This window comes from Juglans regia, chromosome 1, assembly GCF_001411555.2.
Source record: "Juglans regia cultivar Chandler chromosome 1, Walnut 2.0, whole genome shotgun sequence".
Taxonomy (NCBI): Eukaryota; Viridiplantae; Streptophyta; class Magnoliopsida; order Fagales; family Juglandaceae; genus Juglans; species Juglans regia.
The window spans coordinates 21,932,516-21,945,974 of record NC_049901.1 but is presented as its reverse complement, the minus strand read 5'-3'; the positions used below and the strand labels follow the sequence as shown (position 1 = coordinate 21,945,974).

General features: G+C 38.5%; 1 protein-coding gene across 3 annotated transcripts in view; it reads right to left on the bottom strand.

The window, feature by feature from the left end:
- Positions 1 to 13,459, bottom strand: part of LOC108999584 (two pore calcium channel protein 1A-like) — a 44,385-nt gene that overhangs the window by 25,969 nt on the left and 4,957 nt on the right. For all 3 annotated transcript variants that reach the window (XR_004798020.1, XR_004798021.1, XM_018976498.2), the window contains exons 7-10: positions 7,021 to 7,187; positions 4,368 to 4,473; positions 4,101 to 4,178; positions 2,980 to 3,041 (exon numbers count right to left, since the gene is read on the bottom strand). Coding sequence is in view for 1 of the 3 variants with exons in the window: in XM_018976498.2 (XP_018832043.1) it covers positions 2,980 to 3,041; positions 4,101 to 4,178; positions 4,368 to 4,473; positions 7,021 to 7,187 (413 nt within the window). In the remaining 2 variants the exon portion in view is untranslated. The remainder of the gene's footprint in view (positions 1 to 2,979; positions 3,042 to 4,100; positions 4,179 to 4,367; positions 4,474 to 7,020; positions 7,188 to 13,459) is intronic.

The following is a 13,459-nucleotide window of genomic DNA, read 5'->3' as shown; positions in this document are numbered from 1 at the left end:
CAGAATTACCAGCTGGAAAACGTCCAGTAGGTTGCAAATGGATATTCACTGTGAAATACAATGAAGATGGAAGTGTTAACCGATTCAAGGCTCGGCTGGTAGCAAAGGGATTCACTCAATCATATGGAATCGACTATGAGGAGACATTTTCCCCTGTAGCCAAGTTAAACATAGCACGGGTCCTCCTATCTTTGGCTGGAAATTTAGACTGGCCTCTTCACCAACTAGATGTCAAGAATGTCTTTCTCAATGGAGACCTAATTGAAGAAGTCTACATGGAAATTCCTCCGGATTCGAGACCCAAGCTACACACAGCAAAGTCTGCAAACTCAGAAGATCCTTATATGGGCTCAAGCAATCCCCAAGAGCTTGGTTCGAGAGATTCACCAAGGTAATCAAGAGGCATGGCTATTCTCAATGTCAAACAGGTCATACACTATTTGTTAAATACTCTCTTGAAGGAAAACTTGCTATCCTCATTGTATATATGGACGACATGATTCTAACGGGAGATTATGAGAAGGAAATGAGTAGTCTCTAAAGAATTCGAAATCAAGGACCTTGGAAATCTCAAATACTTCTTAGGAATGGAAGTGGCACGATCAAGAAAGGGAATCCTTTAATCCCAAAGGAAATACGTTCTGGATCTCTTAGAAGAGACTGGGATGCTCGGATGCAAGCCGCCAGATACCCCTATGGATTCAACAACCAAACTAGGAGCCAAGGAAGACAATGCACTAGTGGATAAAGGCAGATATAAAAGACTAGTTGGGAAACTTATATACTTGTCTCACAACCCGACCTGATATTGGCTTCTCTGTCAGAATGGTGAGTCAATTCATGAACAATCCCAATGAAGAACATATGGAGGCAGTTTATAGAATCCTACGACACCTAAAGCTCACACCAGGTAAAGGATTATTTTTCGAGAAAACTCAAAGAAGAGATATTGAGGTATTCAGTGATGCGGGTTGGGCAGGATCAATATGTGATCAAAGGTCAACTTCTGGGTACTGCACATATGTATAGGGAAACCTAGTTACATGGCGAAGTAAGAGGCAATGCAGAAGCTGAATTCAGGGCAATGACACATGGCATATGTGAAGGAATATGGCTAAGAAGGCTTCTGATTAAAGATTTCAAGTGAAGAACCTATGAAGATGTTCTGTGACAATCAGTCAGCCATCAGCATTGCAAAGAACCCAGTGCATCATGATAGAACAAAACACGTGGAGATTGATCGACATTTCATAAAGGAAAAAATAGAGGAAGGGATAATCAAGATGTTGTACGTGCCTACGTGTCTCCAAACAGCCGATATCCTTACCAAAGCTCTGCTGCCAAGAAAGAATTTTGATGATCTGAGTTCCAAGCTGGGCCGATCATTTAGATAGTATTTTCCTATTTTACTGTTTTCTGTCTTAAATAGGGTTGATTCTATTTTCAGTAGGTTGTAAATATCCCGAGTAATTAGATGAGAATGTAATCTTTTTCAAAGGCGAGTGGAATATTCAGTTTTGCCCGTCCACAATTCCACAATTGCCAATCATCATATTCACTGAGTTTCTTTATACTCTGCATCCAATTTTTGGGATGTCATGACCAAACAGCAATGCTCTAGAGGTTGTGGCATCTGTTGCCTTTTGGCTGACTCCTAAATCATTTCTCAATCTAGGGTGCTCTCTCACCCTGTCCCATTTTTATGGCTGACTTTTCATTTATTAGAATAAAAAAGATAGAATAGATTCAGTGAACGGTGAAAATATAAACCACCCTTACACTTTTAAGTGGTTTGAAAAGAAAGCCTCCATGATTGGACAAGAAAAGGTAAAGGGCCATTCAGAGATTGTTTAATTACGAATTTTGTTGAAGCTAAATTGGATCCATCTTAGATAATGGAACTGGTATTAGATAAAACAAAAATTTATGAAAGCAATTAAGCCTGTAAGTTTCCTTGTGCATATTTCCTTCACAAGGAAGCAATGTGATAGTAACGAAGGTAATATTAACAGTGATCATATAAATTTACAAGACAAAAGGATACAAACTTGGATTTCATAAATTCAGAGGAATCTGGAAATTTGCAAGTGGATGGCTAGTAGTTAGACAACAACAACTATCCGGGAAACTAGTCTCCACAGACAAGAACTTGCATGAATGGCTTTCAAATTAAATAAATTAAAATGACCAATACCTACTACTCAATGCTTTCCTACTCCTTGGATTAATTACTTTGAAATACATCTGAATGAACCCAAGTATTTTACTTACAAAACACTGAAAAGCAACTCATAACAAGATCTCTCCTTTTAATAAGCAAACTCTACTAGTTGAAAGTTGACTGTGAATGCTTGAAACTTGAACCGAATGGCATATCATTCCCCTAAGGGTGGAAGATGGAATCATAGATTCACTCCACACGTGTGGATGGGTTGTATTTAAGTATCAAAAAGTTGGTCAACTACGACCTTTGTTTATGGAAAGCAGAGAAATTTTGGAATGTATCTGGTCAAGTCAACCATATTTAAAAGATCTTCCACCTGAATTAAAAAACAAAAAACTGTAAACTGTCATCCCAATTTCTTGCTCAGAGCCAGGCTTTTTGTACTATCTACCACCTACTGACATGCACCATGCATCAGTAAAAGAAAAACAGAGCAGTCCCAACCTGTAGTGTATAATGCAAATTGGGTAGAGAAAAAAAACATGTTCAGTTATTGGAAGCTGGGATGGGAGAAAATTTACAAAAGCCAAAACCAGAAAGCTGCAAGTTATTCTTTGAGAATGTCATTGGTTCCTGATACCCTTTTTTGTTTTCAAGAGTAAAGGAGGCTATTTGCTTGATGTCAAAACAAATAAATAAAAAAGGAGGAAGTATTCATTCTCACTGGAACCTCCTTCTATCTTTCTATTAACCAGAAGAATTTAAAAGAAAACGAAAAGTTGAAAGCATGTTAAAGATAGTGCTGCCATGAATACCTGTATTTATTTAGTTCCTGAAACAGTTGAACACATTGCTCTTTGTCAATAAATCCACAATTCTGTTAAAGTACAAGAAAAAGGCCCGAAAAAGAATAAAAATCTGATGTAAAAAACAATAAGCACAACTATACTTTAATGCAGAAGCAACCAAGCTAAATCATCATATAAAAGCAATCATGATGTCAGAAAAAGAATATCATATATAAAAATTAATTGTGATGTCAGAAAAAGAAGAATTACTATCTTGCCAACAACGTGGATGACAACACGGACTATATTCTGGCAAAAACAGGGGGCTGCATAACTCATTCCACACACACATGTATATGTAAGCTTAATGAGAGCACGTGGGGGGTGCAAGCTAAGTACACAAGAAGTATACAACAAGGAACATCCATTTGAGGGGAAGATGAAAAAGAAAAGAAAACTTCCTTCAAATCTAGAAAATTAGAGAACCATAGTTATTCCATTTTTAGTGCGTGTATATGAACTAGATACATTGTTGGCCCACCTACCCAATAGTTTAAACTTTTGTTTACCTTAATTGTGTCCAAAACATTAGAGCCTAGTTGTCTGTCACGTCCTTGGTTCAGGTCTTGGTGCAAGGCTCACTCGTTTGGTTCACTATTTTTGGGCTAATGCAAGTGAGGACTAATTTATGACCTTAACATACAAAGCAGCTGCTCCACTTCCTAATAGCTTAAATGCTGGGGGTGAATTGTTGAAAAATACCACTTGTTAACATTGTGGATGTCATGTATAATTCAGGCCCTTAAATATTATGACTCTCGTGATGTTAACAGCTGCAAACATAGTATCAATTTTTTTTTTTTTTTTTGATAAGTAGCAAACATAGTATCAAATTGCATTGCTTTCGTACTTAAGAAAGAGAGTTTCTCTTATGGAGTCTAGAAGTAAAAAATTCCTTTAAGATATAAAGAGTCCTAAAAAATAAAATTGTCTACTGGTGAAAACCAATTATAAAGGAGAAAATGAAATGACAGGTATAAGGGAGACAAACATGATACATCCTTACGAGCAGATCAAGAGAATTTCCAAAGCTTGTCAAAGAAGCATGCTAAGAGGAGATTTAGCAGGTGAGTGATCACCACACTTACATGTTTATCTATGAGATTAAATGCTTTCTTCAATACACGCCTCCTTGTAGAATCCATCTCAGAAACTTGTTTCACAAGCTACAACAAATATATGTGAGCATGCGCATTTATGTTCTTGAGACACAAGAATCGCTAAACATGGTTATATCTGAAGCAGTAAGTAAACAACATACTACCAGCTGAAATGAATAGATGAGCACAGATACAATAGTTTTATCCTGTTGTTTATGCTTTTGAAAAGCAGCTAAAAGATGAAACAAACCATACCTGACTTTTGAAGCTGTCATATACGACAGCAAGGATCAAGTTGGTGACAAAGTAAACCCCCAATAGCACATAGAGAACAAAAAACAGGCAATGCCAACGCGAAGCCCTTAAAAAGAAAATATAAATTGATAAAACATTAGATCAAGGTACAGAATTTTTGAGACTGCAAAAACGAGAAATATCAATGAAGTGATATGGTTCTAATGACAGTCCCTGAGAAATTACAGAAATGTAGAAAAAGGATGAGTAAAACTTGAGAAAATAAAAAGGGTAAGCAAATTACAGAAAGGCTTTTGATGTTTGGATACCCTACGGTTACCATAATAATACATGATAACCCTCATAGTTTCAAAACAAGTTCAATTAGCACTCCAGGTTGTTGAAAAACACTTACCACCCCTCCTGCTGACCTGTCTCATCTTAGATATTTATTAGTCTCTCCACTCTTGGCCATATTTAATGATTTATGTAACTGAAAAAAGGTACTTAAAACAACTAATATACAATGCAAGCATACAAAATGTTCCCTACGAAGATTGCAATCTTAAAATTAAAAGGTCCACAAATTGCAAATAAGAAGTGAAAGAATACTGCACAAAGCAGACAACCAATCAAACAAAGATATTAGAATCAAGATATCATACCAAAGGCAAAACAAGAAGCTTATATCAAGGTAGCTAGATACTCAAAAAAGTCCAGCTATTCCCTCCCAAATAGCTTACACTAGACATTGTGGAAATTCCAAATCATGCTACTTTAAAACACCCTTCGTTACATGAAACCGAACAAGGGTAAGGTAAACATTTGTCGGTGCACTCATTAGAGATTTAACTTTGGGATTATGCTACAGCCGAGTTTCATCTTCAAACACCTCAAAAATCAAAATATTATAGATAAAGGAGAAAATGTTAATTATCTGAGAAGTACAGCTTATTGGCTGGCATATTTAATACTTCAATACAGGCACAACAACCTTGAGATGCTTTTCACAACCCTTCAATACAATATAACCCAAAACCACAAAACATTTCAGGATTATATAAATTGCTTAGCAGACATGGGCGAGTCCGATCCTTTATCTTTACAATACCCTTTCTTGATGGAAAAAATGAACATGGTATCCTAAAAATCTAATCTCAACTTAATGGGCTTCTTTAATGTTGCTTAGGTTTTGTTCCATAATACTTTATGCTGATGTCACTTCATTTAATTCCCAAACGACAGTCACATTAATAACAAATAAGTTAAAGGATGAGTAATCACTGTGTGAGTTTCTTATGATAGCAAATGCTCAACATTTAATCTAATATAGAAAAATGCATAAAATTTCTCAACATCGATACACATTCAAAGGAGAAAAGTATTATGCAAGCCACAAGAAACTCAGGAACAGCACCTTAAAGACCAAAGAGGGCGGCGGAGGTGAGGACGGAAAAAGCGGGGGCGAAACCAAAGCTAGAAGTGGTTTATCCGGGCTGGTTGAACCAGTTTGCCCGAAAGATTTAGAAAATTGGTTTGCATTCAATGCAATGCCTTTGGAATTTTCTAGTTTTGTAGTCTTTTCTCGGGGTCTTAGCATATGTTTCCTTTAGGGCCAAATGCTGCTGGTTCCAGAGTTGCTGGAATGGCCTGTAGCAGTAAACATGATTTAGTCTTTGTGTCATTCCTATTTGGTTTAGCAATTTCTAGCCAAGTTTACTAGTTTTTATTCCATTGTATTTAGGAATGAGATCCTCTTAGAAATTGAATGCAACAGCCTATACTAAAGATGTTATAATCAATACGGCAGCTATTGAAGCTTCTTTGAGCTTGTGATATCTATCTTTCCTAAGTCCTTGGTGTAATGACCTAGGCCAATTTTTTGTTTCATCGTCTCTTTTTCTGTTGGTGGTAATAAAGCTTTTAGAACTAAGTTATTAATGTGGTATCAGAGCCTCCATTGTGCATGAGATCCTTGGTTCACTTGTAGTCTCCATTTGTTGGTTTCTTCTACTTGTACTGAACATGTTAGGCGTGCAATTCCTTCAGTGTCATTGGGCGGGCCATTCAGGAGGGGAAGTTTTATAAATGTATCTTTCAGCTTGAATTACATTACTAATCTACTCTCTAATAGCTTAAGCTTTTGAAACTGATGTTACTAAAACTTTCTTTTTACAGAGCTGATTTGCTGCCTGCAGCAAACCAGACCTGAAACTTTTCATTAAAATTTATAAGTACTTACTAGTTTAGGACTACATTCATTCTTAAATTTGACTCGTAACAAATAAGAACCAATAGACCACAATAGAGCGCTGAAAATTTAAACATTCTGTACTAGACCAACCAGTTATAGCATCACGAACAGAAAGTTCCACATGGCAGATCATGTACAATTGAACCTGAAAACAAGATTTTTATTTTGCATTTCTATTATGATATAGTAATTATTAGCACAATCAATATCAAAGATCTAATGTATAAATAGCTTCAAAGTGAGTATGCAATCTTTTCAAGCAACGAACTGTATTAAATGGACACTCTTCAATTCACCAATAGCAAGCTGGAAATAGAACACAGCTGGAAATTAACTACAAATTATATTTCTTTTCCAGGCATCTTAATGACTTTCAAAGCTTCCACTTTTTTTTACAAGTCTTTCAAAGCTTCCACTTACTTGTATGCAGGAATCCAGACATCTGGGTTGTTGGATGTGGTGAACAAAACAAACATCTGATACAGAGTAGTGCCATATGAAGTAAATACTGTCTTTCCCTGTTGGGTATCTTCGAACATTACAAAGGCTAACCAACTGGAAAACAGAAGAAACAATAGACCTAAAGCCTGCATTTGAAGAAAATCAATCAGAAATAAGCACAAGAGGTAAAAGCATTACACAATATGTATTTTCACAATGAAACAGTGGGTTAAAAAGAAAAGATGCAAATGTGAGTGTGCCATTCCTAGTGTGGCATGCTAAAAAAGATGTTTTTTTGTTATAGGAAACACAAAATTTTACTACAAAGGGGAAGGGGCACCTAAGGATGGAAAAAGTGTAAAAACAGTCCCCCAATGAATCATAAACTACTGTTTAAGACATCTAAAAGATCTTCTGAAGGAATAGAAGTCCTGCCAATAGTAATTGACCACTCATACACCAAGTCAGACAGATATTTTTCTTTCACAATGGTAGATAAATCAACACAATCAATGTGATGGTTTTTTTCTCAATAAAGTGTGTTGGTGTTAATATTTAGAAGTCAGAAAATTTTGCAGGCTCAAAAACAGAATAGATAAAGGTACAATTATAAGATGGTAAGTGATGTAGGATGGAAATTTAGATAACACTAGAAGAGGAAGAAGTAGCGGAAGAGAAGAAAGAAACCAGAAAATTAATAGAAGAAGAAGAAGACAGAAAAAGATGGAAGATGCCAGCAGCCTCAATTGATTAATCTCCAAAACTAATTTTCAGCGTTTCATTACAAGCATTTAAATAGGAAAAATAACAAAACCCTAAATAAACCTTAAAAAGTCTATGGGCTAAAGTCTAAGCCCAAGCCCATTAAAATAAAGAAAACATAAGTAAAATGACCAAAATAGCAATAATAGAAGATGTCCTCATCAACTCTCCCAAGGTGGGAAAAACTCAACTCCGTCGAGTGAACAAAACACAATAAGGCTGCAATTAATCACCCAACCATAAGTTAAGTGGTTGAGCAAGCTTCTTCCGACGTCCATAAAAAATGTGTGAGTGGAGGCCAGAATTTGGTACCCCACCAACTCCCCTAGAACGGGTGGATGGTGACCCGGGCAAAAGAAGATCTTGCTGACTCTGATAAAGCTCCAATAAATCTAGATCAAGTTGCTGAAGTGTCTTTCTGGGAATCCATGTACAGTCAGAATAAGGTCGATCTACCCAACGAACAAGGAAACGCTGAACCTCTCCATCATTGGTTAACACAATTTGTTCATCTAAAATAGCATCACTTTTATCTGTGTGTTGCGATAGATGGTATTGGAGTAGGAGTGACAGAAGGGTCGGGGTCGGGGTCCACAAATGGAGGTAGAAGAGGATCATTGGAGGGATTGAAATGGCCTTTGTAAGCAACTAAGTCTTCAACATTGAGAGTAGAGTGACAACCAAAATGTGATGGAAGATCAATGACATAGGCATTTGGACCAACACGCTTTAAAATTTTTTAAAGGACCAGCACTACGTGCCTGCAATTTGGAAGCGGATCCAGGTGGACGTTGTTCCGGTCTAATTCGGATCATAACATAATCCCTAACCTTAAATTCAACATGTCGTTTATGCAAATCAGCTCAAAGTTTATATGATGCATTATTGGCCTCAAGTTGTTTATTGATCTCTATATGCAAATCATGAAGATGTTGAACAAATGCCCGAGCTGACACAAACACACTAGCATGTGGGGACATGGAAATAAGGTCTAAAGGCTTCCTAGGCTTACAGCCATAAACAACTTCAAAGGGACTCATACCTATAGACCGATTCATAGAACTGTTATATGTCATCTGAGCTGTAGGGAGGATCAAATCCTAATTCCTAAGATTTTCCTGGACCAGACATCTTAATAAGTTGCCAAGACTGCGGTTAACAACTTCAATTTGACCATCCGTTTGAGGGTGGTAAGATGTGGAGAATTTCAGTTTAGTGTCAACCTTATGCCATAGGGTTCTCCAAAAATGGCTAGTGAAACGAACATCCCTATTTGAAACAATAGTCTTAGGAAGACCATGCAACTTGACAATCTCATTAAAATACAACCTAGCAACCTTAGACTCATCTGAAGTCTTGCTACAAGGGATAAAGTGAGCCATTTTCGAAAAACTATCCATAACAACAAAAATAGAATCATGCTTCTTTGGAGTGCGTGGAAATTCCAACACAAAATCCATACTAACGTCTTGCCAAGGACAACTAGGGACGGGAATGGGTGGTGTAGAGACTAGTATTTTGTCGCTTTTGTCTGGCCAACTGACAGGTGTTACAGTTGCTAACTATCTTAGCCACATCCTTCTTCAAGCTAGGCCAATAGAATTGACGTTCAATCTCCTCTATAGTCTTATCACGTCCAAAATGTTCGGCCAAGCCTCCGGCATGAATTTTCCAAACTATAAATTCCCGAACTAAAGTCTGAGGGATGCACAACTTATTGATTCTAAAAATATAACCAACCTCCAGACGGAAACCATCAGTGGTATCCGATTGCCACTTTGTAAAGTGAGAAAAATATCCCTAAAATCAGGACAAGACTCATACTCTTCCTTAAGTCTTTCAAAACCTATGACCTTGACATTCATGATTGACAAAAGGGAGATGCGGTGGCTCAAGGCATCAGCTGCTTGGTTCTCAATACCCTTCCTATGTTTCAAAATAAAAGAATAAGCCTGCAAAAACTCAACCCAACGACCATGCCTAGAATTCAACCGTTTCTGGGAGTTAAGGTAGCAGAGGGCCTCATGGTCAGAATAAAGCACAAACTCCTGGGGTAACAAATAATGGCGCCAATAGAGCAAAGCCTACACAACTGCATACAACTCCTTATCATAAGTAGAGTACCGTTGTTTGGCATCATTTAACTTCTCGCTGAAATAAGCAACGGGGTGACGTTCCTGGCTAAGCACTCCACCTATTCCTACCCCTGAGGCATCACACTCGATCTCAAAAACTTTGAAAAAGTCGTGAAGTCGCATGACAGGAGCTTTCGTCATTCGCTTCTTGACTAACTTAAAACCCTTAGCCGCTTCCAATGTCCAACGAAACTCTCCTCTCTTCATGCACTCTGTGATAGGAGCCATAATTGTGCTAAACCCCTTAATGAAGCGACAATAAAAGGTAACTAGGCCATGAAAACTCCTAACATCATGTATAGTCTTGGGCTCTGGCCAACCAACAATGGTCTGAATCTTTGTGGGGTCAGCAGATACTCCTGTAGAGGATACAATGAATCCTAGGAAGACAACTCCATCGGTAAAGAAAGAACATTTCTTCACATTAGCATACAGACTTGTTTCACAAAGGGTAGAACAAACCTATGTGAGATGATCTAGATGTTGCTCCCTAGTCTTACTGTAAACAACAATATCATCAAAGTAGACGACGAGAAACTTACCCATGAAAGGCTGAAGAGCTTGTGTCATCACTCTCATAAAAGTACTCGGGGCATTGGTTAGTCCAGAAGGCATAACCAACTACTCATAAAGACCATCCTTCGTCTTGAAGGCAGTTTTCCCCTCATTACCAGGGCGAATCCTAATTTGGTGATACTCACTCTTTAAATCAATCTTAGAAAACATTATAGCACCAACCATCATATCCAACATATCATCAAGCCTAGGAATGGGAAAACGATACCTCACTGTGATTCTATTAATGGCACGACTATCAATGCACATCCTCCAACAGCCATCTTTCTTAGGAGTCAAAAGGACTGAAACTACACAAGGACTCAAACTGTCACAGATAAATCCTTTGTGAAGAAGTTCATCCACTTGCCTCTGGAGCTCAGCATGTTCAATGGGATTCATCCTATAATGAGGCAAGTTTGGAAGAGACGCTCCATGAACAAGATCTGTGGCATGTTGAATATCCCGTAAAGGTGGTAAGTGGTCAGGGAGGTCCTCAGGGAAGACATCCCGAAACTTCTGAAGAAATGATTGGGCCTCAGCAGGGGCCACTATTGGAGATTCTGACCAAACCTCCATAACAACCACACAGCAAACACAACCGAATCACCCATGAGTGTACGCTCAAACTTTGTAGGATTAATGATATTTAACCCTTTCTGTTCCACAATTTTCTTTGCTTGTTGTGAACCAACAGGTTTTGGAGGTAAAGGATTAAGATAAATCTTCTTTCCATTAAACACAAAGGAACATGAATTGGATCGACCACAGATGGTCACATCCAAATCGAACAATCAAGACCTACCAAGAATGACATGACTGACATCCATAGGAATGATGTCACCTCATATACGATACTTATACTCTAAAAACTTGATGGGCACCAAACAACACTCTTTTACAGCTATGGAAGAAGTATCAACCCAAGAGACACTATACGGCTGAGGGTGAGGAACTGACTTCAACCCAAGACGTGACGCAGTAGCCACAAAAATCGTGTTAATGCAACTCCCACTATCCACAATATTTTACAACCCTTATCATTGATTTTGATATAAGTATGAAAAATAGCATGACGACGTCAATCATCAGCATCTTTGGGCTGGGTAAGGGTACAACGAACAACACTTAACCGGGGTGTGTCGGGAACAAAGGGCATAGAACCTAGGCCCACAGGAAGGGTCCAGATACAACCTAAGAAGGTATCCTCATCGTCACCCAAATCACCAAACTCTTCAAGCTTAGATCCATAAACTTGATCTTCTAATGGCTCATCAACAACACCCTCATGTTCCTCAATGACCAAGGCTCGACTAGGGCAATTGGAGGAAATGTGGCCAAAACCCTTACAGTTGAAGCACTATAAGTGAGAGGAAGTCCTAGGAATTTCCAGACCTTTACCTTTATTTTTTCCTACGCGAGGAACATTAGATGGGGGAGGCCCTAAGATAGACTTAGGGGAAAGAGTGGATGCTGGGGTGATGGACGAGCGGTTGTCACCACGCTTTCCATACGGAGTCCTGGTAACTGACTCATAGTCTCGGACTAAAGAATAAGCATGGTCAAGAGTAGTGACATCCTGAAGGACAAGCTCACGCCTAAGATCATCTTTTAGGCCTTGTCTAAACCTAGTCAAAAGTCATGGTCTCACCCTCAACTACATGACATCTCATTCGGAATTCATCAAATTGAGTGACATACTCAGTCACTGACCGATTGCCCTGTGTAAGGGCATTCCATTTGTCCAATAAATTACCCCTGTAAGATTGGGGTAAGTACTTCTCTTGAAGGCGGCGTTTCATTTCTTCCCAACTCGCAACAGGAAGTGCATGACGCCTCTCAAGAAGATCCTCTACACTTTCCCAAAAGAGTTGGGCAGTGCCAATTAATTTCATTCTGGTGAATTGAACTCTCCGATCCTCAGGGACCCCATACCAAGTAAAGAAATGATTCATGTCCTTAATCCATTGAGTAAAAACTCGAGAATCTAAACAACCATCAAAAGTAGGGGCATCTAACTTGATGTTTCTAAATAAGCGCTCTTCATGACAAGTAGGAGACTGAGTACCCTGACGATAATAGTCTCGTCCGCGCTCATGATCATAATCCCTTTCCCCACGATCACATCGAAAGCGTTGTCGACCACCTCGTCGAAGACGATGGTCTCTATTATGAGACGCTTTAGAGTCGTTAGATGAATGAGGGGGTTCCTCAAACTTGTTGAACCTAGCAGCTAGGTCCCTATTCTCCTCACGAGTAGCAGCCATCTCAGTTTAGACAGCCGCTAATTGAGTCTATAAATACTGCTGGTTAGTGGCTAGTTGAGCTAATTGCCGGGTGAGGGCATCAATTATTGGGAAGGATCCATGGTAAAGGTACTGGAACTAGGGGTGACAAGACGACCACTACGCAACTGCATGCAATGCGACACCCACTAAATGAAGTGCATTGGAGAGATCAATGAACAACAAATGCAAGCAATGAAAATATCAACCTGAACAATTTTTTTTTTTTTTTGGGAATTAAGTAAATCCAAATACGGCAAACAACTAATGCTGATATTTAAAACAACAAAGCAAAGACCAAATACCAATCAAGAAAATCCAATCAAGTAGGATTGATTTTTTTTTTTTTTTTGGAAAATTAATGAAAAAGACGGAAAGCAAAGGTACAGACTATGAAAATGAGAGAATGAGAATACAAAATCTAAAGGATTGAATAAGTTGGGCCACAACAAATGTGGGGTAAAATTAGCCACGAAGACTAAATCAACCAAAGGATCCAATCAAGTGGGTCTGGAAAAAAAAAAGCTCCTATTCTTCTTCCTCTGGCAAACGTCTCTCCCTCTTTTGGTCTCTCCTCTCGCTCGACTTTTTCTCCCAATGCTGAAATACCTAGAATAGAAGGTGCAAAAAAAAAAAAACGTCGAGAACAGGAACTGTAACGTCGGGTGCACCAAGCGTGTT